General features: G+C 42.9%; 1 protein-coding gene across 3 annotated transcripts in view; it reads left to right on the top strand.

The window, feature by feature from the left end:
* The window catches only part of LOC311135549 (gamma-aminobutyric acid receptor subunit beta-2), a gene marked incomplete at both ends in the record, with an annotated part of 78,202 nt that overhangs the window by 44,598 nt on the left and 11,873 nt on the right, over positions 1–21,731 (top strand). For all 3 annotated transcript variants that reach the window (XM_084169559.1, XM_084169561.1, XM_084169560.1), the window contains 3 exons: positions 1,687–1,769; positions 13,197–13,334; positions 17,967–18,119. In XM_084169559.1, the coding sequence (XP_084025685.1) occupies positions 1,687–1,769; positions 13,197–13,334; positions 17,967–18,119 (374 nt within the window). The remainder of the gene's footprint in view (positions 1–1,686; positions 1,770–13,196; positions 13,335–17,966; positions 18,120–21,731) is intronic.

Raw genomic sequence — 21,731 nt, 5'->3', positions numbered from 1 at the left:
TGTTCAGGGTCCTGTTGGTTCCAGACTTGATGGATCTGTACTGCTTGCCGTGCGATAGGAGAGACAACAGTCCATGATTTGGGTGGCTGGAGTCTTTGACAATCTTTAGGGCCTTCCTCTGACACCGCCTGGTATAGAGGTTCTGAATGGTAGGGACCTCGGCCCCAGTGATGTACTGGGCCGTACGCACTACCCTCTGTAGCGCCTTGCAGTCAGATGCCAAGCAGTTGCCATACCAAACGGTGATGCAGCCAGTCAATATGCTCTCAATGGTGCAGCTGTATAACTTTTTGAGGATCTGAGGGCCCATGCCAAATCTTTTCAGCTTCCTGAAGGGGAAGAGGTGTTGTCATGCCTTCTTCACGACTGTGTTGGTGTGTGTGGACCATGTTAATTACTTAGTGATGTGGACACAGAGGAACTTGAGCTCTCAACCTGTTCCTTTCAACATTGCCTCATAGGTTAGACCACAAGGTCGCTTATGATCCGACAACGTCAGAGCTCTCCATCTGGTCCTGAAGAAATTCTGGTTGTCAGAGCTTTATTGCAGCCCTTCCGTAACCCACCTGATTCAGCTAATCATGGTCCTGACTGAAGACCACAATTGTTGCTATTTTGAATTGGCTTAGTTTAGTAATGGGCTGGAATAAAAGCCTGCACACCCAGCTCCTCAGGACCAGAATTGGAGTTCCCCAATCTATGTGAAGATCCTACAAATGTAGTGTAGCAGTATCCAGAGGTTACAATATGTCACCGAGTGATTTAGTGCAGTGTGGGACTGTTATCAGTAGCTATCCTGGTTGGCCTGGTTGGCCTGGTTTGCCTGGTTTCCCTGCAGCGAGCTAGAGTGTGATTCACCTCTCAGGTAGGGGGAACCTGGAGCGTGCACAGTGGGATTATTTAAAGAATGCTACCTTTAGGAAAAGGATTAGGTTTGGCCTTTTAATCATTGGGCCCATGGGCTGCACCTACTGATGCAGAATCACGTATGGCTTGTTTAGTGTTTCTGTAGTCATGTAGTGCTTATTTATCTGACATCATACTGTATGATGAGAGCAGGCTAGATAAAAAGTTAATATTTACTCGCGTGCAGCTGTAGTCTTGCTCACCTGTCCTATTAATACACCACTGTAGACGGGCTGGTTCGCAGAACAAGATTATTTACCCATTGCTGGTAAATAACCGTTCTTTTGTGTTTGTCTTTCTTGGTCATGTGTCTGGGAGACTTTGAAAATGAGTTAGCTCTTTATTTGAATTGTCTATGTGCTGCTGTAGTGTTATAGCTGCTAAATAAGGTTGAGATAATCTAGAGATTTATCCAACGTTGATTTAACTGGGGATCAATATCAGCTCATGGTTATCGTCGACTTCATCATACTATTAACTTTATCTGTACACTGACAATATATAGTATGAGAGCAATATATTATGAAGAACCTCCAATATGTGCCCTTGCTTCTAGGATGTAGTTATCTGCTAGACCCAGGCCCCAGATACTGATTGATATTTTGATTGGAGGCAAGTGTCTTCATACTAATCGGTCTTGGACCTAAAGCTGCACTTAAGCAATTACAGAGAGAAGTTAGGATCCCATCGGCAGTGCTGAGTACCACTTGAATCATCAATGTGACCTCCTTGGTCTGTACAGACTCTTGACAATGTATTTTTTTCTCCCCTTCTCTTCAGGATCACCACTACAGCAGCGTGTATGATGGACCTGAGACGATATCCACTGGATGAGCAAAACTGCACATTGGAGATAGAGAGCTGTGAGTTTCTATATTTCTCGGTTTCAATTCAATTCAATTGTATTTTATTTGGCATAAATGGGAAACAGCATGTGCCAAAACAATGCTCTGTACTAGAACTGTACATATAAGGAATCCACAAAGTGTAAGACATACAATCTCAAGTCAGTTACTATAACACAATAATATCTCAAACATTGAAACCACTCATGGACATGAACCATTTCTGTAAGAATGTGTTGATGTACAGTAAATGCGGCCCCATGAGGGGAAATTAACAGTGTTTCCTGTCAGCAGATTTGACAGTATACTATTTTGCATCACTTCAGCAATTCAGGGATTTCCGCATAACAATGCTGTGCAAGAAATGAAGCCAAACAAGGCGGTTCATTTGGAGGCCAAGTTCTACTGTAAATGCTGCTTTTTGAAGAGTTTATTCCTTTCTCAACAGCTTGGTAAATGCTTTATGGCCTTTCATTACCCTAATACCTCCCATTTAGTCATTCACATTTATCACATTAATAAATCAAAATAGAAAACAAACGTTTCAATCAAAAACTATCTATTATTATCTTCCACTCTTCAATTAATTCCTTGTTTCCAGTGTGTGTTAGTGAGTAGGCTATTTTGTTCTTGCTGAATCACTTCAGTTCCCAAACAGCATATCAACGTTTTTTATTAGATTTCTCATCTTATGGCTGCAATTTGAAAGGTCACGCAATGCGAGAGCATGGGGCAACAGCACTACGTTTGCATTATTCTAATGATGTTGACCTTTATCTTGACAGAACCAATGAACATTGTGCATCCATTGTTTCTCCGTATTAGGAATACAGTGAACAAAAATGACCTAATGAAATCTAATTGGGACCTGTTTTGCCTTTGTCGAAAGTTTAGTTCTGTGGAGGCAAATGTTAGTTCCAGTGCGGTCCTGTTCAACTGCTGTTCAGACATGGCTCAGTAGCTGAAGGCATAACAGCCAGGGACAGAGAGCGAAGGGGAGTGTACATGCCTCACAGAACACTTCAGCTCTCAAACACAAAGCCTACTCCTTCATTTTAATGGCTGACTTATTGCCGAGCGCAACATCAACTGTGTGGAGTGAATATGTAATGCGCCTCTCCCTAATGAAAGTAGAAAAACATGAGGCTTCATCTGCTTCATCTTTTTTTCAGAAGTTCATTCCTTTATTATAATTATTCAATTACCATAGAAAGCAGTGATAATAGCATATCAATAATATTGAAATGTTCTTGTTTTGTAACTTGTAAAGGTCTGCTGCCTATTAAATGAAACAGAATACGGGGGAAGGAACAGAACCAAAATATACTTAAAGGGCATGTTGTAAATCACAATTAGAAGTCCCCTAGGAAGTGGGTGTGGAAATGTGAAATACGATGCAGATTTGGTACCGTAGCTCCTCTGTCTGCAGTGTTATTACATACAGCCAGGGCCGTAGCTACATATGAGGACACCGGGGTCCGGACCTCAGTATTATCAGCCGGGGTCTCAACTTACTGTTGAAAGTTAGAATAGTAGAATACACAAGGTGCAATTTCGAAAATTGGTTGTGCATCAGCAGTTTTCCTCTTGTTATATGTCACTCACTGACAGTCACTCAATTAGCCCATGTCAGTAAAAAAAATGTGATTGGTAAATGAGTCTAGTTAGTCAAGCCAGCTATCTAAAGTTGTAGTAATCATGGCCGAATTACCGACCAGGCACGCAGGGCATGTGCCCAGGGGCCCTGACCTCCAAGGGGCCCCTATTGATTTTGTTAGTTACTCTCACTCAGATATCATTTTAACATGGCATAATCCATGGCAAAATGTGTAAAATTGTAGGAAATTAGCTTTTAACCTCTTAAGGATCTGACCCTTTTTTTCCATTTTCGCCTAAAATGACATACCCAAATCTAACTGCCTGTAGCTCAGGACCTGAAGCAAGGATATGCATATTCTTGATACCATTTGAAAGGAAACACTTTGAAGTTTTGTTAATAAAATAATTTTTATGCTAACAGATCCCTCTGTGCGTATTTAATTATAGGTTTTAATCCCTGTGCTGAGTTAATATGTGGCGGCTAATTGTATAGCTAATAGGTTATGTGTTTGTAGATCGACTGAGGTGAATGAAGCTATAGCAACCAATGTGATAATGGCTGGGCTCATTTTTGCTGTTCTCCAAATAGCAGTTTAGAGTTTTTAAATTGTATAGAAATGCAGGTAAATGAGCTTCAATTTTCTTAACATTTCTGGGATGGACCAGCTATTTTCAGGTCTCTCCAGAGATGTTCGATTGGGTTCAAGTCAGGGCTCTGGCTGGGCCACTCAAGGACATTCAGAGACTTGTCCCGAAGCCACTCCTGCATTGTCTTGGCTGTGTGCTTAGGGTCGTTGTCCTGTTGGAAGGTGAACCTTCGCCCCAGTCTGAGGTCCTTAGCGCTCTAAAGCAGGTTTTCATCAAGGATCTCTCTGTACTTTGCTCCGTTCATCTTTGCCTCGATCCTGACTAGTCTCCCATTCCTGCCGCTGAAAAACATCCCCACAATGTGTGTGTGTGTGTGTGTGTGGCATCAATATGCATGTGTGTGTATGTTTTGTGTGTGTGAGCGTATGTAGTGTATGTGTGTATGTGTGTGTTTGTGTTGGAGTGTCAGTGTAGTATGTGCAAGTGTGTGGGTAGAGTCCAGGGAGTGTGCAGAGAGCCAGTGCAAGAGAGTCAGTGCAAAAAAAAACGAATCTTGCTTACATGCTGACCAGACCGCTCTAAACCAACTATATTAATTTGGAGACAGGTTGAAAAGCATTAAACATTTGTCAATTTAGCAAGGTAGCTTGCTGTTCCTAGCTAATTTGTCCTGGGATATAAACATTGGGTTGTTATTTTACCTGAAATGCACAAGGTCCTCTACTCCGACAATTAATCCACAGATAAAAGTGTAAACAGAGTTTATTTCTAGTAATGGCTTCTTCTTCTTCTTCTTTGGAGTTTATATGGCAGTTGGCAACCAATTTAAGGTGCAATACCACCACCAACTGGACTGGAGTGTGGACCTCAGTTCATCTTTCAAACACCCACGTGGGTATATGCTCGTAAAAACCAATGAGGAGATGAGAGAGGCGGGACTTGCAGCGCGTCAAGCGTCACAAATAGAACCAAGTTCTATTTTAGCGCCTGGATACGCAGACGCTCGTTGAGACGCGCGAGCAGTGTGGGTGCAATGATTGAATAACATGTATGTGTACATTTATTTTGCAACGCTCGCGCACGCGACGCAGCATGTTAGGGTCCCCAAAAGGCTAGAGCCAGCCCTGTTCAACAATGTCAAACTCCTACAGTCATATAGACATGTTATAGTAGTTACATAGTATAGTACATACACAGACCTTTGCTAATGGTACGAGTCTGCTGGGTCAGTTATGGCCAGTTCGTACTGTCACATTTCAGGAGAAGACCCAGATGCAGACAGTGTCGAAGTAACAAAAGTTTATTATAAAAACAGGGGGCAGGCAAACGACAGTTCAAGGGCAGGCAGAGGTCAGTAATCCAGATCAGAGTCCAAAAGGTACAGAACGGCAGGCAGTCTCAGGGTCAGGGCAGGCAGAGGTCAATAATCCAGGGTGGTGTGACAAGGTGCAGAACGGCAGGCAGGCTCAGGGTCGGGGCAGGCAGAATGGTCAAAACCGGGAAAACTAGAAAACTGGAAATTGAGAAATACATGAGCAAGGGGAAAACCGCTGGTAGGCTTGACGAAAACAAAACGAACTGGCAACAGACAAACAGAGAACACAGTTATAAATACACTGGGGATAATGGGGAAGATGGGCGACACCTGGAGGGGGGTGGAGGCAATCACAAAGTCAGGTAACACAGATCAGGGTGTGAATTGACCTCAGTTCGTATTTCAATCACCCAGGTGGGTGTATGCTCCTAAAAACCAATGAGGAGATGGGAGAGGTGGGACTTGCAGCGCGTCAAGCGTCACAAATAGAACCAAGTTCTGTTTTAGCGTGCAGAATGGTCAGCATGTTAGGGTCCCCAAAAGGCTACAGCCGGCCCTATTTATCAATGTTAAACTCCTATAGTCATATAGACATGTTATAGTATTTACATTATATAGTACATACACAGACCTATGATAGTAAAGCATACTGTATGGACTACTACACTGTATAAATCGAGCTGCCAGTGCCAAATGTAGGCGCAGTACATTCGATTACATCTTGCTTCTTTCTGCACTCCTTTTTCTAAAATAAGTCTATGAATATCAATATGTACAGTTGAAGTCGGAAGTTTACATACACTTAGGTTGGAGTCATTAAAACTTGTTTTTCAACCACTCCACACATTTCTTGTTAACAAACTATAGTTTTGGCAAGTCGGTTAGGGCGTCTACTTTGTGCATGACACAAGCACTTTTTCCAACAATTGTTTACAGACAGATTATTTCACTTATAATTCACTGTATCACAATTCCATTGGGTCAGAAGTTTACATACACTAAGTTGACTGTGCCTTTAAACAGCTTGGAAAATTCCAGAAAATGATGTCATGGCTTTAGAAGCTTCTGATAGGCTAATTGACATCATTTGAGTCAATTGGAGGTGTACCTGTGGATGTATTTCAAGGCCTACCTTCAGACTCAGTGCCTCTTTGCTTGACATAATGGGAAAATCAAAATAAATCAGCCAAGACCTCAGAAGAAAAATTGTAGACCTCCAAAAGTCTGAGAAATTTCCAAACGCCTGAAGGTACCATGTTCATCTGTACAAACAATAGTATGCAAGTATAAACACCATGGGACCACACAGCCGTCATACCGCTCAGGAAGGAGACGCGTTCTGTCTCCTAGAGATGAACGTACTTTGGTGCGAAAAGTGCAAATCAATCCCAGAACAACAGCAAAGGACCTTGTGAAGATGCTGGAGGAAACAGGTACAAAAGTATCTATATCCACAGTAAAACGAGTCCTATATCGACATAACTTGAAAGGCCGCTCAGCAAGGAAGAAGCCACTGCTCCAAAACCGCCATAAAAAAAGCCAGACTACGGTTTGCAACTGCACATTGGGACAAAGATCGTACTTTTTGGAGAAATGTCCTCTGGTCTGATGAAACAAAAATAGAACTGTTTGGCCATAATGACTATCATTATGTTTGGAGGAAAAAGGGGGTGGCTTGCAAGCCGAAGAACACCATCCCAACCGTGAAGCACGAGGGTGGCAGCATCATGCTGTGTGGGTGCTTTGCTGCAGGAGGGACTGGTGCACTTCACAAAATAGATGGCATCATGAGGAAGGAAAATGATGTGGATATATTGAAGCAACATCTCAAGACATCAGTCAGGAAGTTAAAGCTTGGTCGCAAATGGGTCTTCCAAATGAACAATGACCCCAAACATACTTCCAAAGTTGTAGAAAAATGTCTTAAGGACGACAAAGTCAAGGTATTGGAGTGGCCATCACAAAGCCCTGACCTCAATCCTATAGAAAATGTGTGGGCAGAACTGAAAAAGCATGTGCGAGCAAGGAGGCCTACAAACCTGACTCAGTTACACCAGCTCTGTCAGGAGGAATTGGCCAAAATTCACCCAACTTATTGTGGGAAGCTTGTGGAAGGCTACCCGAAATGTTTGACCCAAGTTAAACAATTTAAAGGCAATGCTACCAAATACTAATTGAGTGTATGTGAACTTCTGACCCACTGGGAATGTGATGAAAGAAATATTCTCTCTACTATTATTCTGACATTTCACATTCTTAAAATAAAGTGGTGATCCTAACTGACCTAAGACAGGGGATTTTTACTAGGATTAAATGTCAGGAATTGTGAAAAACTGAGTTTAAATGTATTTGGCTAAGGTGTATGTAAACTTCCGACTTCAACTGTAATCATGGTCCAGACAACCATACTTTTTTCTCTGACAATATTGAGGTATTCATTTGACCTATTTTGAGAGAAAGAGAGATTAAATTGCACCTGTGTACCATTTTGGAGAACATGTTTTGTATTTGAGCGGATAATACCACAAGTAGACCAGCCTTATATCTGCACATACTTGCTGTTTTTCTTTCTAAGATGTCTTGGCGAAAGTTGAGATGCCACATTATTATGGTGATTTTACGCTGTTGTCAGTGTTGTCACAATGAAATGATCATATCAACATTCCACCAAGCAATAGTTACATTTTCTGCACCAGCGGTGCGCAACGTATAGAGCAGCATTGCTATCACATCCTATTTTAGAAACCACAAATGTCCTCTGGGGTTTGAACAGTTTGTACACTGGGGTTTATTTCGTGCCCTAGATGTTCCCGTTGCTGCTCCTGCACGTTTACCAACCTGCTGAGCTGAAGATAGATAGCTCACTGCACACTGTCATACTTTAGACCCAAGCTTTTAATTGGACACCAGGAATAAGATTAAAGTAGCTTTGAACATAGGTATCAAACATTAATTTTAGTCATGTTTAAGAAGAGCCTCCCAAGCACATGTAGGGGGAATATGCATCAGTTGTTTTGGATTTTGATTCTGAATTTCCTGTGCACTCCAGTTAAAGGGGCAATCAGCAGTTAACCAAGGACATGGTTTAATTCTTGGATTGGGTCTGGAGCATTCCACTGCACAAGGAAGACCGAGCCTATGTAGAAAGGCAGGGAGTTTTCTCCTCTCCCCCTCTCCTCTCTCCCCCATTTCCTCCCTTCAGTTATTGTACACCACCGATTCTGAATTGGGATCCATCCAAGCCAAATGCAGTGATGTAAGAGCTATGACAGCAAATAAAGGCAAAATATAATTAGCAAAGTCAGGCTCAATGACATAGAAACAATGGAGTTAGGTGGATCAGATAAGCCCAACCAACCAAGCAACGGCCAGATCTAGACATCTCTATAGCAAGGGATGAAAGGATGTTTATCGTGTAGGCTCTATGATAATATCGCATTGGTTATTGCAAATTAACTTTGATTTCATACTACGTGTTCACTTGTGTATGCTTTATTACATAACGAAATGATGTGTTCTAAATGCAAATAGCTCTTAACAGCCTCTTAGGAATAGCCTATCCCACATGTTTCCAATTAAACCCATACCATCGTGTAGTAATCTGTCGTTTTAAAGCTCACACATTGTGGGATATGAGCACCAATCCATTTTTTTTGTTTAGGATGATCCAGAAATTAAAACACAGTCTGAACATAATATGATAAAACCAGTTGCAGAGAGAGTGACTTAATTATTTGTAGCATCTAAATAGGTCACCAGTAGTAATTATAAGGAGCAAGCCGAGGGAGGAGAGGAGAGAGGAGGAAGAGAGAGGGAATGCCTGCATGGGACTAATCAATGAGGCAGTGGGAGAGTTCCTGAATAATCCTGTCAAAGATCAGTCAGCCCCGCGGTCTACCCGCTCGCTCACACCACACACACCACACTCTCACACATACAGTTGAAGTCGGAAGTTAACATACACCTTAGCCAAATACATTTAAACTCAGTTTTTCACAATTCCTGACATTTAATCCTAGTAAAAATTCCCTGTCTTAGGTCAGTTAGGATCACCACTTTATTTTAAGAATATGAAATGTCAGAACAATAGTAGAGAGAATTATTTATTTCAGCTTTCATTTCTTAAATCACATTCCCAGTGGGTCAGACGTTTACATACACTCAATTAGTATTTGGTAGCATTGCCTTTAAATTCTTTAACTTGGGTCAAACGTTTCGGTTAGCCTTCCACAAGTTCCCACAATAAGTTGGGTGAATTTTGGCCCATTCCTCCAGACAGAGCTGGTGTAACTGAGTCAGGTTTGTAGGCCTCCTTGCTCGCACACGCTTTTTCCGTTCTGCCCACAAATTTCCTATAGGATTGAGGTCAGGGCTTTGTGATGGCCGCTCCAATACCTTGACTTTGTTGTCCTTAAGCCATTTTGCCACAACTTTGGAAGAATACTTGGGGTCATTGTCCATTTGGAAGACCCATTTGTGACCAAGCTTTAACTTCCTGACTGATGTCTTTAGATGTTGCTTCAATATATCCACATAATTTTCCTTGCTCATGATGCCATCTATTTTGTGAAGTGCACCAGTCCCTCCTACAGCAAAGCACCCCCACAGCATGATGCTGCCACCCCCGTGCTTCAAGGTTAGGATGGTGTTCTTCGGCTTGCAAGCTACCACCTTTTCCTCCAAACATAACAATGGTCATAATGGCCAAACAGTTCTATTTTTTTTCATCAGAGCAGTGCAGTTGCAAACCATAGTCTGGCTTTTTTATTGCGGTTTTGGAGCAGTGGCTTCTTCCTTGTTGAGCGGCCTTTCAGGTTATATATATATAGGACTCATTTTACTGTGGATATAGATACTTTTGTACCGGTTTCCTCCAGCATCTTCACAATGTCCTTTGCTGTTGTTCTGGGATTGATTTGCACTTTACTCACCAAAGTACGTTCATCTCTAGGAGATAGAACGCGTCTCCTTCCTGAGCGGTATGACGGCTGCTTGATCCCATGGTGTTTATACTTGTGTACTATTGTTTGTACAGATGAACGTGGTACCTTCAGGCATTTGGAAATTGCTCCCAAGGATGAACCAGACTTGTGGAGGTCTACAATTTTTCTTCTGAGATCTAGGCTGATTTATTTTGATTTTCCCATGATGTCAAGCAAAGAGGCACTGAGTTTGAAGGTAGGCCTTGAAATACATCCACAGGACACCTCCAATTGACTCAAATTATGTCAATTAGTCCTATCAGAAGCTTCTAAAGCCATGACATCATTTTCTGGAATTTTCCAAGCTCTTTAAAGGCACAGTCAATTTAGTGTATGTAAACTTCTGACCCACTGGAATTGTGATACAGTGAATTATAAGTGAAATAATCTGTCTGGAAACAATTGTTGGAAAAATGACTTGTGTCATGCACAAAGTAGATGTCCTAACCGACTTGCCAAAACTATAGTTTGTTAACAAGAAATGTGTGGAGTGGTTGAAAAACAAGTTTTAATGACTCCAACCTAAGTGTATGTAAACTTCTGACTTCAACTGTACATATACATGTTCATAGATACAGGCACGCAAACATACACACACATGGCAGGCACACAGACACACAGTCACACATTTTCATTACCAGACATTATGAGGAGGAAACACTTTTGACGTAACTCTAATAAGGGGAGAGAAAAGAGAAAAACAACCCTGTGATTTGTTTGTGTTCGAGTGGTGCAGAATCCTACATCACTCACCCTGTCTCTTGCCTCTCTGTTACAATGCATGCACAGACAGTGCCCTGGAGTCAGCCGACTTGACAACTGCATTGGCCCAGGCAGGCAGGCAGTGGATTATGCAAGGCCCAGTTTCATGGTCTGATGGAAAATCACTTCTTTCTCCAGGATTCTATAAGATGTTGCTCAATCATTTATAGCCGGCAGTGCACTGTCTGGCTCTTCGTGTCTGTACTAGTTTTAGTTGAGCGAGCACTGTTTCTGTTTTTCTTTTCACTGTAAAACAACATTGTTTTATATGAATATTTTTACTCTATTCTATTTATTGTTTCTCATTGTGGTCAGTAGTAGTAAGTTGACTATGTATTCTGGTTGTTTTATTTGGACAGCTTCTTTTATATATATATATTTTTATTTTTCACCTTTATTTAACCAGGTAAGCCAGTTGAGAACAAGTTCTCATTTACAACTGCGACCTGGCCAAGATAAAGCAAAGCAGTGGGGTAAAAACAACAACAACACAGAGTTACACATGGGGTAAACAAAACGTACAGTCAATAACACAATAGAAAATCTATATACAGTGTGTGCAAATGTAGTAAGTTATGGAGGTAAGGCAATAAATAGGCCATAGTGCAAAATAATTAAAATGTATTATTAACACAGGCGTGATAGATGTGCGAAGATGATGTGCAAATAGAGATACTGGGGTGCAAATGAGCAAAATAAATAACAGTATGGGGATGAGGTAGTTGGATTGGCTAAGTACAGATGGGCTGTGTACAGGTGCAGTGATCGGTAAGCTGCTCTGACAACTGATGCTTAAAGTTAGTGAGGGAGTAAGAGTCTCCAGCTTCAGAGATTTTTGCAGTTCATTCCAGTCATTGGCAGCAGAGAACTGGAAGGAATGGCGGCCAAAGGAGGTGTTGGCTTTGGGGATGGCCAGTGAGATATACCTGCTGGAGCGCAGACTACGGGTGGGTGTTGCTATATTGACCAATGAGCTAAGATAAGGTAGGGATTTGCCTAGCAGTGATTTATAGATGACCTGGAGCCAGTGGGTTTGGCGACGTATATGTAGTGAGGGCCAGCCAACGAGAGCGTACAGGTCACAATGGTGGGTAGTATATGGGGCTTTAGTGACAAAACGGATGGCACTGTGATAGACTACATCCAATTTGCTGAGTAGAGTGTTGGAGGCTATTTTGTAAATGACATCGCCGAAGTCAAGGATCAGTAGGATAGTCAGTTTTACGAGGGCATGTTTGGCAGCATGAGTGAAGGAGGCTTTGTTGCGAAATAGGAAGCCGAGTAAACTTGGAGTCACTTTTATTGTAAATAAGAATATAATATGTTTCTGAATACTTCTACATTAATGTGAATGCTACCATGATTATGGATAATCATAAATGAATCATGAGTAATGATGAGTGAGAAAGTTACAGATGCACAAAGTTCATGTCCCCAAGACATGTTAACCTCTCACCATTACCAATAACAGGGGAGGTTAGCTTTTTTGGGGGGGTATGATATTTATTATCCATAATCATGGTAGCATCCACATTAATGTAGACATGTTCAGAAACATGTTCTATTCGTATTTTCAATAAAAGTGACTCCAAAATGACACTGATATATTACTTACCATTAGTTTCTATTGGGCACAACATAAACCAAAATTAACTGCAAATGCATCTAACAAGTTTGTAGAGTCACACACCTGATGTAGTCACTTTGTGCTCGGAAAATGGGTCCAAATAGTAAACGTTTGACTAAATGTAATACTTTATAAGTGAATTTAGCCAAATACTTATGACACCTTCAAATGGGGGTACGAGATACATTCTTTCATTTCTAAACGGTAAAACAGATATGTATGAAAATACCCCCAAATAAAAGGTGTTATTCTGTACCGCCACCTCATATAAAGAAATGTGATCTAAATCCAAAATACTAGCGTATAGAGCCAAATTAAATGTTTATCTTCACTGTCCAAATAAATACATAGGGGAGTGTATTCGTGGCATACATCTTAGGTTTACAATATAGTATTTACAATGGTAATGATTCAATCAACACATTATTTGTATGCCTTATTGATGATTGTGTGCCTACAAGTGTTAATGTTGAATTAATAATCTTCGAGACACATACACATGAATTACATTTTTGACTTGCAGTTTCCTTCTATATTCTTCATAAAATGCCCTGTCTCTCTCCCTTCCTCAGATGGGTACACCACTGATGACATAGAGTTCTACTGGCGAGGAGGTGACAATGCTGTGACGGGGGTGGAGAGAATAGAACTCCCCCAGTTCTCCATTGTGGACCACAAACTCATCTCCAAGAATGTTGTCTTCTCTACAGGTGATGTCTTATGCCCCAAATGCCCCTAATGAAGCTTCTCTCATTAACGTATCCCTATAGCTAGGTACAGATACAAGTGTTGAACGCTGATCTGTAGTCAATGAATAGCATTCTCACATAGGTGTTCCTTTTGTCCAGGTGTGAAAGGGGCAGTGTGGAGCACAATAGAGATTGCATCATCTCTGGATGTGTTGGGCCGGTATGCAAATCGGAGTGGGTCTAGGGTTTCTGGGATAATGGTGTTGATGTGAGCCATGACCAGCCTTTCAAAGCACTTCATGGCTACAGACGTGAGTGCTACGGGTCGATAGTCATTTAGGCAGGCTACCTTAGTGTTATTGGGCACAGGGACTATGGTGTTCTGCTTGAAACATGTTGGTATCAGACAGGGAGTTGTTGAAAACGTCAGTGAAAACACTTTCCAGTAGGTCAGCACATGTTCGGAGTACACGTCCTGGTAATCCGTCTGGCCCTGCGTCCTTGTGAATGTTGACCTGTTTAAAGGTCTTACTCACGTTGGCTACGGAGAGCGTGATCACACAGTCGTCCGGAACAGCTGATGCTCTTATGCATGTTTCAGTGTTACTTGCCTCGAAGCGAGCATAGAAGTAATTTAGCTCGTCTGGTAGGCTCGTGTCACTGGGCAGCTCGCAGCTGTGCTTCCCTTTGTAGTCTGTAATAGTTTGCAAGCCCTGCCACATCCGACGAGCGTCGGAGCCAGTGTAGTACGATTCGATCTTAGTCCTGTATTGACGGTTTGTCTGTTTGATGGTTCGTCGAAGGGCGTAGCGGGATTTCTTCTAAGCTTCTGGGTTAGAGTTCCACTCCTTGAAAGCGGTAGCTCTACCCTTTAGCTCAGTGCGGATGTTGCCTGTAATCCATGGCTTCTGGTTGGGGTATGTACGTACAGTCGCTGTGGGGACGACGTCATCGATGCACTTATTGATGAAGCCAATGACTGATGTGGTGTACTCCTCAATGCCATCGGAAGAATCCCGGAACATATTCCAGTCTGTGCTATTAAAACAGTCCTGTAGCTTAGCATTTGCTTCATCTGACTACTTTTTTATTGACCGAGTCACTGGTGCTTCTTGCTTTAGTTTGTGCTTGTAAGCAGGAATCAGGAGGATAGAATTATGGTCAGATTTGCCAAATGGAGGGCGAGGGAGAGCTTTGTACGCATCTCTGTGTGTGGAGTAAAGGTGGTGTAGAGTTTTTTTCCCTCTGGTTGCACATTTAATATGCTGATAGAAATGAGGTAAAACTGATGTAAGTTTCCCTGCATTAAAGTCCCTGACCACTAGGAGCGCCGCCTCTGGATGAGTGTTTTCCTGTTTGCTTATGGCCGTATACAGTTAATTGAGTGCGGTCTTAGTGCCAGCATCGGTTTGTGGTGGTAAATAGATAGCTACGAAGAATATAGATGAAAACTCTCTTGGTAGATAGTGTGGTCTACAGCTTATCATGAGATACTCTACCTCAGGCGAGCAAAACTTCGAGACTTCCTTAGATATCGTGCAACAGCTGTTGTTGACAAATATACAATAAACCTTGTCTTACCAGATCTCCCCTGATTGCATGTAGCTTTGACATTGGATCTCCTCTGACAGGCTGGTATATGCATTCTGTTTCTAGGACATTTGGCACATACAGTGAGGGAAAAAGTATTTGATCACCTGCTGATTTTGTACGTTTGCCCACTGACAAAGACATGATCAGTCTAAAATTTTAACGGTAGGTTTATTTGAACAGTGAGAGACAGAATAACAACAACAAAAATCCAGAAAAACGCATGTCAAAAATGAATTGATTTGCATTTTAATGAGGGAAATAAGTATTTGACCCCTCTGCAAAACATGACTTAGCACTTGGTGGCAAAACCCTTGTTGGCAATCACAGAGGTCAGACGTTTCTTGTAGTTGGCCACCAGGTTTGCACACATCTCAGGAGGGATTTTGTTCCACTCCTCTTTGCAGATCTTCTCCAAGTCATTAAGGTTTCGAGGCTGACGTTTGGCAGCTCAAACCTTCAGCTCCCTCCACAGATTTTCTATGGGATTAAGGTCTGGAGACTGGCTAGGCCACTCCAGGACCTTAATGTGCTTCTTCTTGAGCCACTCCTTTGTTGCCTTGGCCGTGTGTTTTGGGTCATTGTCATGCTGGAATACCCATCCACGACCCATTTTCAATGCCCTGGCTGAGGGAAGGAGTTTCTCACCCAAGATTTGACGGCACATGGCCCCGTCCATCGTCCCTTTGATGCGGTGAAGTTGTCCTGTCCCCTTAGCAGAAAAACACCCCCAAAGCATAATGTTTCCACCTCCATGTTTGACGTGGGGATGGTGTTCTTGGGGTCATAGGCAGCATTCCTCCTCCTCCAAACACGGCGAGTTGAGTTGATGCCAAAGAGCTCAATTTTGGTCTCATCTGACCACAACACTTTCACCCAGTTCTCCTCTGAATCATTCAGATGTTCATTGTCAAACTTCAGACGGCCCTGTATATGTGCTTTCTTGAGCAGGGGGACCTTGCGGGCGCTGCAGGATTTCAGTCCTTCACGGCGTAGTGTGTTACCAATTGTTTTCTTGGTGACTATGGTCCCAGCTGCCTTGAGATCATTGACAAGATCCTCCCGTGTAGTTCTGGGCTGATTCCTGATCATTCTCATGATCATTGCAACTCCACGAGATGAGATCTTGCATGGAGCCCCAGGCCGAGGGAGATTGACAGTTCACCAACTGTTGTCACCTTCTCACCAAGCTGCTTGGCGATGGTTTTGTAGCCCATTCCAGCCTTGTGTAGGTCTACAATCTTGTCCCTGACATCCTTGGACAGCTCTTTGGTCTTGGCATTGGTGGAGAGTTTGGAATCTGATTGATTGATTGCTTCTGTGGACAGGTGTCTTTTATACAGGTAACAAGCTGATATTAGGAGCACTCCCTGTAAGAGTGTGCTCCTAATCTCAGCTTGTTACCTGTATAAAAGATACCAGGGAGCCATACATCTTTCTGATTGAGAGGGGGTCAAATACTTATTTCCCTCATTAAAATGCAAATCAATTTATAACATTTTTGACATACGTTTTTCTGGATTTTTTTGTTGTTATTCTGTCTCTCACTGTTCAAATAAACCTACCATTAAAATTATAGACTGATAATTTCTTTGTCAGTGGGCAAACGTACAAAATCAGCAGGGGATCAAATACTTTTTTCCCTCACTGTAGGGGGAGGTGGGAGGAGAGTGAGGCTCCTATGAAGGGGGAGGAGTGATGGAGGGTCCAGAGAGAGAGGTGGAGGGGAGACTCCGTGGTGGTGCCGGAACAGATGTGGGACGTTCCCGCTTCAGCCGAACTGGCACAGGCCCCTCAGAAATGGAGCATGCTCATGTGTTATTTAAAAAATAAATGGTTTGATGGAATGATTTATTCATAATCTTACATTTTCATATTCATGAATTTGTCATGCAAGCAGGCAGGAGTACAATGGTATTGTATATAGAGGGTCGGGGAAACTACTTTATTGAATTGGATCAATATAATGACACAGAGTGAGTCAAACAATTACAGAGTTCATGTGTCCCCTTTAACTGGTAAACCCGACGTTTTCTGATGCATAGAGAATGTACAGTAGTTATAGCTTATCCGTATCTCTATGGGCTGTGACTGCACTGCTTAGGCATTGAGGATGGGGGATTCCCATTTTCTACTGCAGCCCGCTGAGACTAGTAAGGACTGACCCTCAGGTCACATGGAGAAGCACACATCAGCAGAAATGGTTGGCATTTATCCAATACAACCCCCTATGTTGTGGTAAGGACAGAAAAATGCCCTCTATTAACAAGATTGCGACACCTCCCCTCTGTAACCGTAACAACCCCACTGTTTCATTAGTCCTTGAGGAAACCCTTCCTGCATCTCTAATTGCCGTGGGCTGCACACTAAACTCACGAAAACTAACTGTGAACTACTCACTGGAGATGTGTGCTGGAGGTGTTTTTATGCCCACTCTGTCATATATTCACCTTTCTTCTCCTACTCCTCCTGCACCTGCTGTTTAGCTTTTCCTCAGCTCCTTATACCGTGGGTCCTTCTTGATGTCAGCTCTAACGGTCCTCCCTCGCCTGCCATTGTAATAGAATAATACAACCTAACTAAAATACAACCCAATCCCCAAGGACACAAAAATATGAGCATGTTCAAGTAATGCTGCCATACAACGGCCTGCTGGGTTTATTTCAAAGAAAGCCTAGATAAGCAAAAATAGAGGGCTCTCCTAGGCAGGCAAAGAACCCCTCTCGCCATACATATAGATATAGGCATAACTGATAGTGCAAGAGAACGCTGATGCCACAGAGTTAAAGCCAGAACCAGGATTTTTTCTGCTGAGTGTTTCCCCATCAGAGATATTGGAGAGGACAACAGGGAGTGGAACCCTTCAGGCAGCCTTTGTCAGGCAAAGGATGTTAGACCTATATACTGTAGACATAGCCTCAGGAGGCAAGCATAAAGCAAGGTAAAGTCAATAGAAACTGATCCGGATGAGAGGACAGAGGAAAATAGCAGTGTCTTACACACCACTTGTATGTATGTTAGTCTTGTGTCATCTTACGTTGACAATGTCTACTCTCCCTATAGGATCCTACCCCCGACTCTCCCTCAGCTTCAAGCTAAAGAGGAACATCGGCTATTTCATCCTGCAGACCTACATGCCCTCTATCCTGATCACAATCCTCTCCTGGGTCTCCTTCTGGATCAACTATGACGCCTCCGCTGCCAGAGTGGCTTTGGGTAGGTACTTGTTTGTCATGGATTTTTTCATGTGACCAGTGACTAAGCTCACGACAACATTAGCCAAAGCACAAGCCTGAGGCATGGTTTAGCTACTGGGAATCCATAGTGTAAGGGCTGGATTCAATCCGTATCGTGGATGTATCACGGAAGATCCGCAATTTTTTTTAAACGGGAATTTCTGATTGAGCTAACATATGCAGCATTTACCATGAATACAGTCTCCGCGACCACGGGAACTTGCCTTTAATTGTCAATTGCGCTATAAAGCAGATCTTCAGAGCTATGGATAGAAAAGAGCCCTAACACTACATCATACTACATACTAACATAATGGGATGCTGTTTCTTTTCACAAAGATCTATAGTGGTTTTGAATCACCTTGTATTGCCAAAACATATTTTGTTGAGTTCACATGAAGGACAGGGAGGATCTAAAAGATGTGTCCACATTTATGTTTTACTTTAACTTTTTCAAATCCAATAAAAAATTAAAAAATGTGCCACGATGCAGAGTAAAATAATTTAAATAAACATACAAATAGTAACACAAAAGGAACAAAATATACAAGAATGGAGCTATATACAGGGAGTATCAGTACCAGATCAATGTGCAGAGGTACGAGGTATTTGAGGTAGATACAGTTTGTTACGCTACAAATGTATTCTAAAAAGATTAAATTATTTTTTTCCTCATCAATCTATACAGAATACCCCATAATGACAAAGCAAAAACAGGTTTTTAGAAATGTATTAAAAATAGAAAATGGAAATATCACATTTACGTAAGTATTCAGACCCTTTACTCAGTACTTTGTTGAAGCACCTTTGGCAGCGATTACAGCATCGAGTCTTCTTCGGTATGATGCTACAAGCTTGACACACCTGTATTGGCGGCAGGTAGCTTAGTGGGTAAGAGCGTTGTGCCAGTAACCGAAAGGTCGCTGGTTCTAATCCCCGAGCCGACTAGGTGAAAAGTATGTCGATGTGCCCTTAAGCAAGGCACTTAACCTTAATTGCTCATGTAAGTCGCTCTGGATAAGAGCGTCTGCTAAATGACTAAAATGTAAATGTTAAATATTTGGGGAGTTTCTCCCATTTATCTCTGCAGATCCTCTCAAGCTATGTCAGGTTCGATGGGGAGCGTTGCTGCACAGCTATTTCCGGTTCTCTCCAGAGATGTTCTATCGGGTTCTGGCTGGGCCACTCAAGGACATTTAGAGACTTGTCCCGAAGCCACTCCTGTGTTGTCTTGGCTGTGTGCTTAGGGTCATTGTCCTGTTGGAAGGTGAACCTTCGCCCGAGTCTGAGGTCCTGGAGCAGGTTTTCATCAAGGATGATATTTCCCTCGATCCTGACTAGTCTCCCAGTCTCTGCCACTGAAAAACATCCCCACAGCATGATGCTGCCACCACCATGCTTCACCATAGGGATGGTGCCAGGTTTCCTCCAGACGTGACGCTTGGCATTCAGGCCAAATAATTACATCTTGGTTTCATCAGACCAGAGAAACTTGTTTCTCATGGTCTGAGAGTCTTTAGGTGCCAAACTCCAAGCGGGTTGTCATGTGCCTTTTACTGAGGAGTGGCTTCCGTCTGGCCACTCTACCATAAATGCCTGATTGATGGAGTGCTGCAGAGATGGTTGTCCTTCTGGAAGGTTCTCCCATCGCCACAGAGGAACTCTGGAGCTCTGTAAGCGTGACCATTGGGTTCTTGGTCACCTCCCTGACCAAGGCCCTTCTCCCCCGATTGCTCAGTTTGACCAGGCGGCCAGCTCTAGGAAGAGTCTCGGTGTTTCCAAACTTCTTCTACTTAAGAATGATGGAGGCCACTGTGTTCTTGGGGGGACCTTCAATGCTGCAGAAATGTTTTGGTACCCTTCTGCAGATCTGTGCCATCGACACAATCCTGTCTCGGAGCTCTACGGACAATTCCTTCGACCTCATGGCTTGGTTTTTGCTCTGACATGCAATGTCAACTGTGGGACCTTATACAGACAGGTGTGTGCCTTTCCAAATCATGTCCAATCAATTGAATTTACCACAGGTGGACTCCAATCAATTTTAGAAACATCTTAAGGATGATCAATGAAAACAGGATGCACCTGAGCTCAATTTCGATTCTCATAGCAAAGGGTCTGAATACTTATGTAAATAAGATATTTATGTTTTTTATTTTTAATAAATGTGCGGAAATTTCTAAAAACCTGTTTTCGCTTTGTCATCATGGGATATTGTGTGTAGATTGCTGAGGATGTTTAGTTTTTTAATCCATTTTAGAATAAGGCTGTAACGTAACAACATTTGGAAAAAGGGAAGGGGTCTGAATACTTTCCGAAGGCACTGTATGTACATAAAGGCAGGGTAAAGTGACTAGGCATCAGGATAGATAATAATAAGAGTAAGAATAAAGAACGGAGTTGTAGCAGCATATGATGAGTGTGAAATTGTGTGTGTATATTTGTGTGCTTGTGTAGTGTATGTGAATGTGTGTGGGTTTTGTGTGAGAGTATCAGTGTAGTGTGTGTGTGAGTGAATATATATAGTCTTGTGAGTGTGTATAGATAGTGCATAGATAGGGTCAATGCAGATAGTCCAGGTAACCATTTAATTAACAATTTAGCAGTCTTATGGCTATTTAGCAGTCTTATGGCTTTGGTGAAGAAGCTCTCGGAGCCTGTTGGTCAGAGAGCCGATGCTCCAGCACCGTTTGCCGGACGGTAGCAGAGTGAACAGTCTATTGCTTGGGTGGCTGAAGTCTTTAGCAAATTTTTCAGGCCTTCCTATGACACCGCCTGATATAGAGGTCCTGGATGGCCGGGAGCTCGGCCCCAGTGATGTACTGGGCCGCCCGCACCACCCTCTGTAGTGCTTTGCTGTCGAGGGCGGTGAACTTGTCATACCAAGCGGTGATGCAGCCAGTCAAGATGCTCTGGATTGTGCAGCTTTAGAACTTTTTTAAATCCGAGGGCCCATGCCAAATCTTTTCAACCTCCTGAGGGGGAAGAGGCGCTGTCGAGCCCTCTTCACAACTGTGCGTGTCTGTTTGGACCATGTTAAGTTCTTAATGATGTGGATGCCAAGCAACTTGAAGCTCTCGACCCGCTCCATTACAGCCCTGTCGATGTGGATGAGGGCGTACTCTCCCCTCTTTCTCCTGTAGTTAACATTCAGCTCCTTGGTCTTACTGCCGTTGAGGGAGAGGTTGTTGTCCTGACACCACACTGCCAAGTCTCTGATCTCCTCCCTGTAGGCTGTCTCATCGCCGCCGGTGATCAGGCCTACCACCGTCGTGTCGTCAGCAAACTTGATGAGGGTGTTGGAGTCGTGCGTAGCCACAAGGTCATGGGTGAACCGGGAGTAAAGCTGGGGACTAAGCACCCACCCCTGAGGGGCCCCCATGTTGAGGTTCAGCTTGGCGGAGGTGTTGTTGCCTACCTTTACCACCGGGGGCCAGCCTGTCAGGAAGTCCAGGATTCAGTTGCAGAGGGAGGTGTTCAGTCCCAGGGTTCTGAGCTTGGTGATGATCTTGGGGTGATTATGGTATTGAACGCTGATCTGTAGTCTATGAACAACATTCTCACATAGTTAATTCCACTCTTGTCCAGGTGG

This window comes from Coregonus lavaretus (assembly GCF_964263955.1).
Source record: "Coregonus lavaretus genome assembly, chromosome: 10".
In the NCBI taxonomy this organism is placed as follows: Eukaryota; Metazoa; Chordata; class Actinopteri; order Salmoniformes; family Salmonidae; genus Coregonus; species Coregonus lavaretus.
This window is presented reverse-complemented; position numbering and strand designations above follow the sequence as displayed.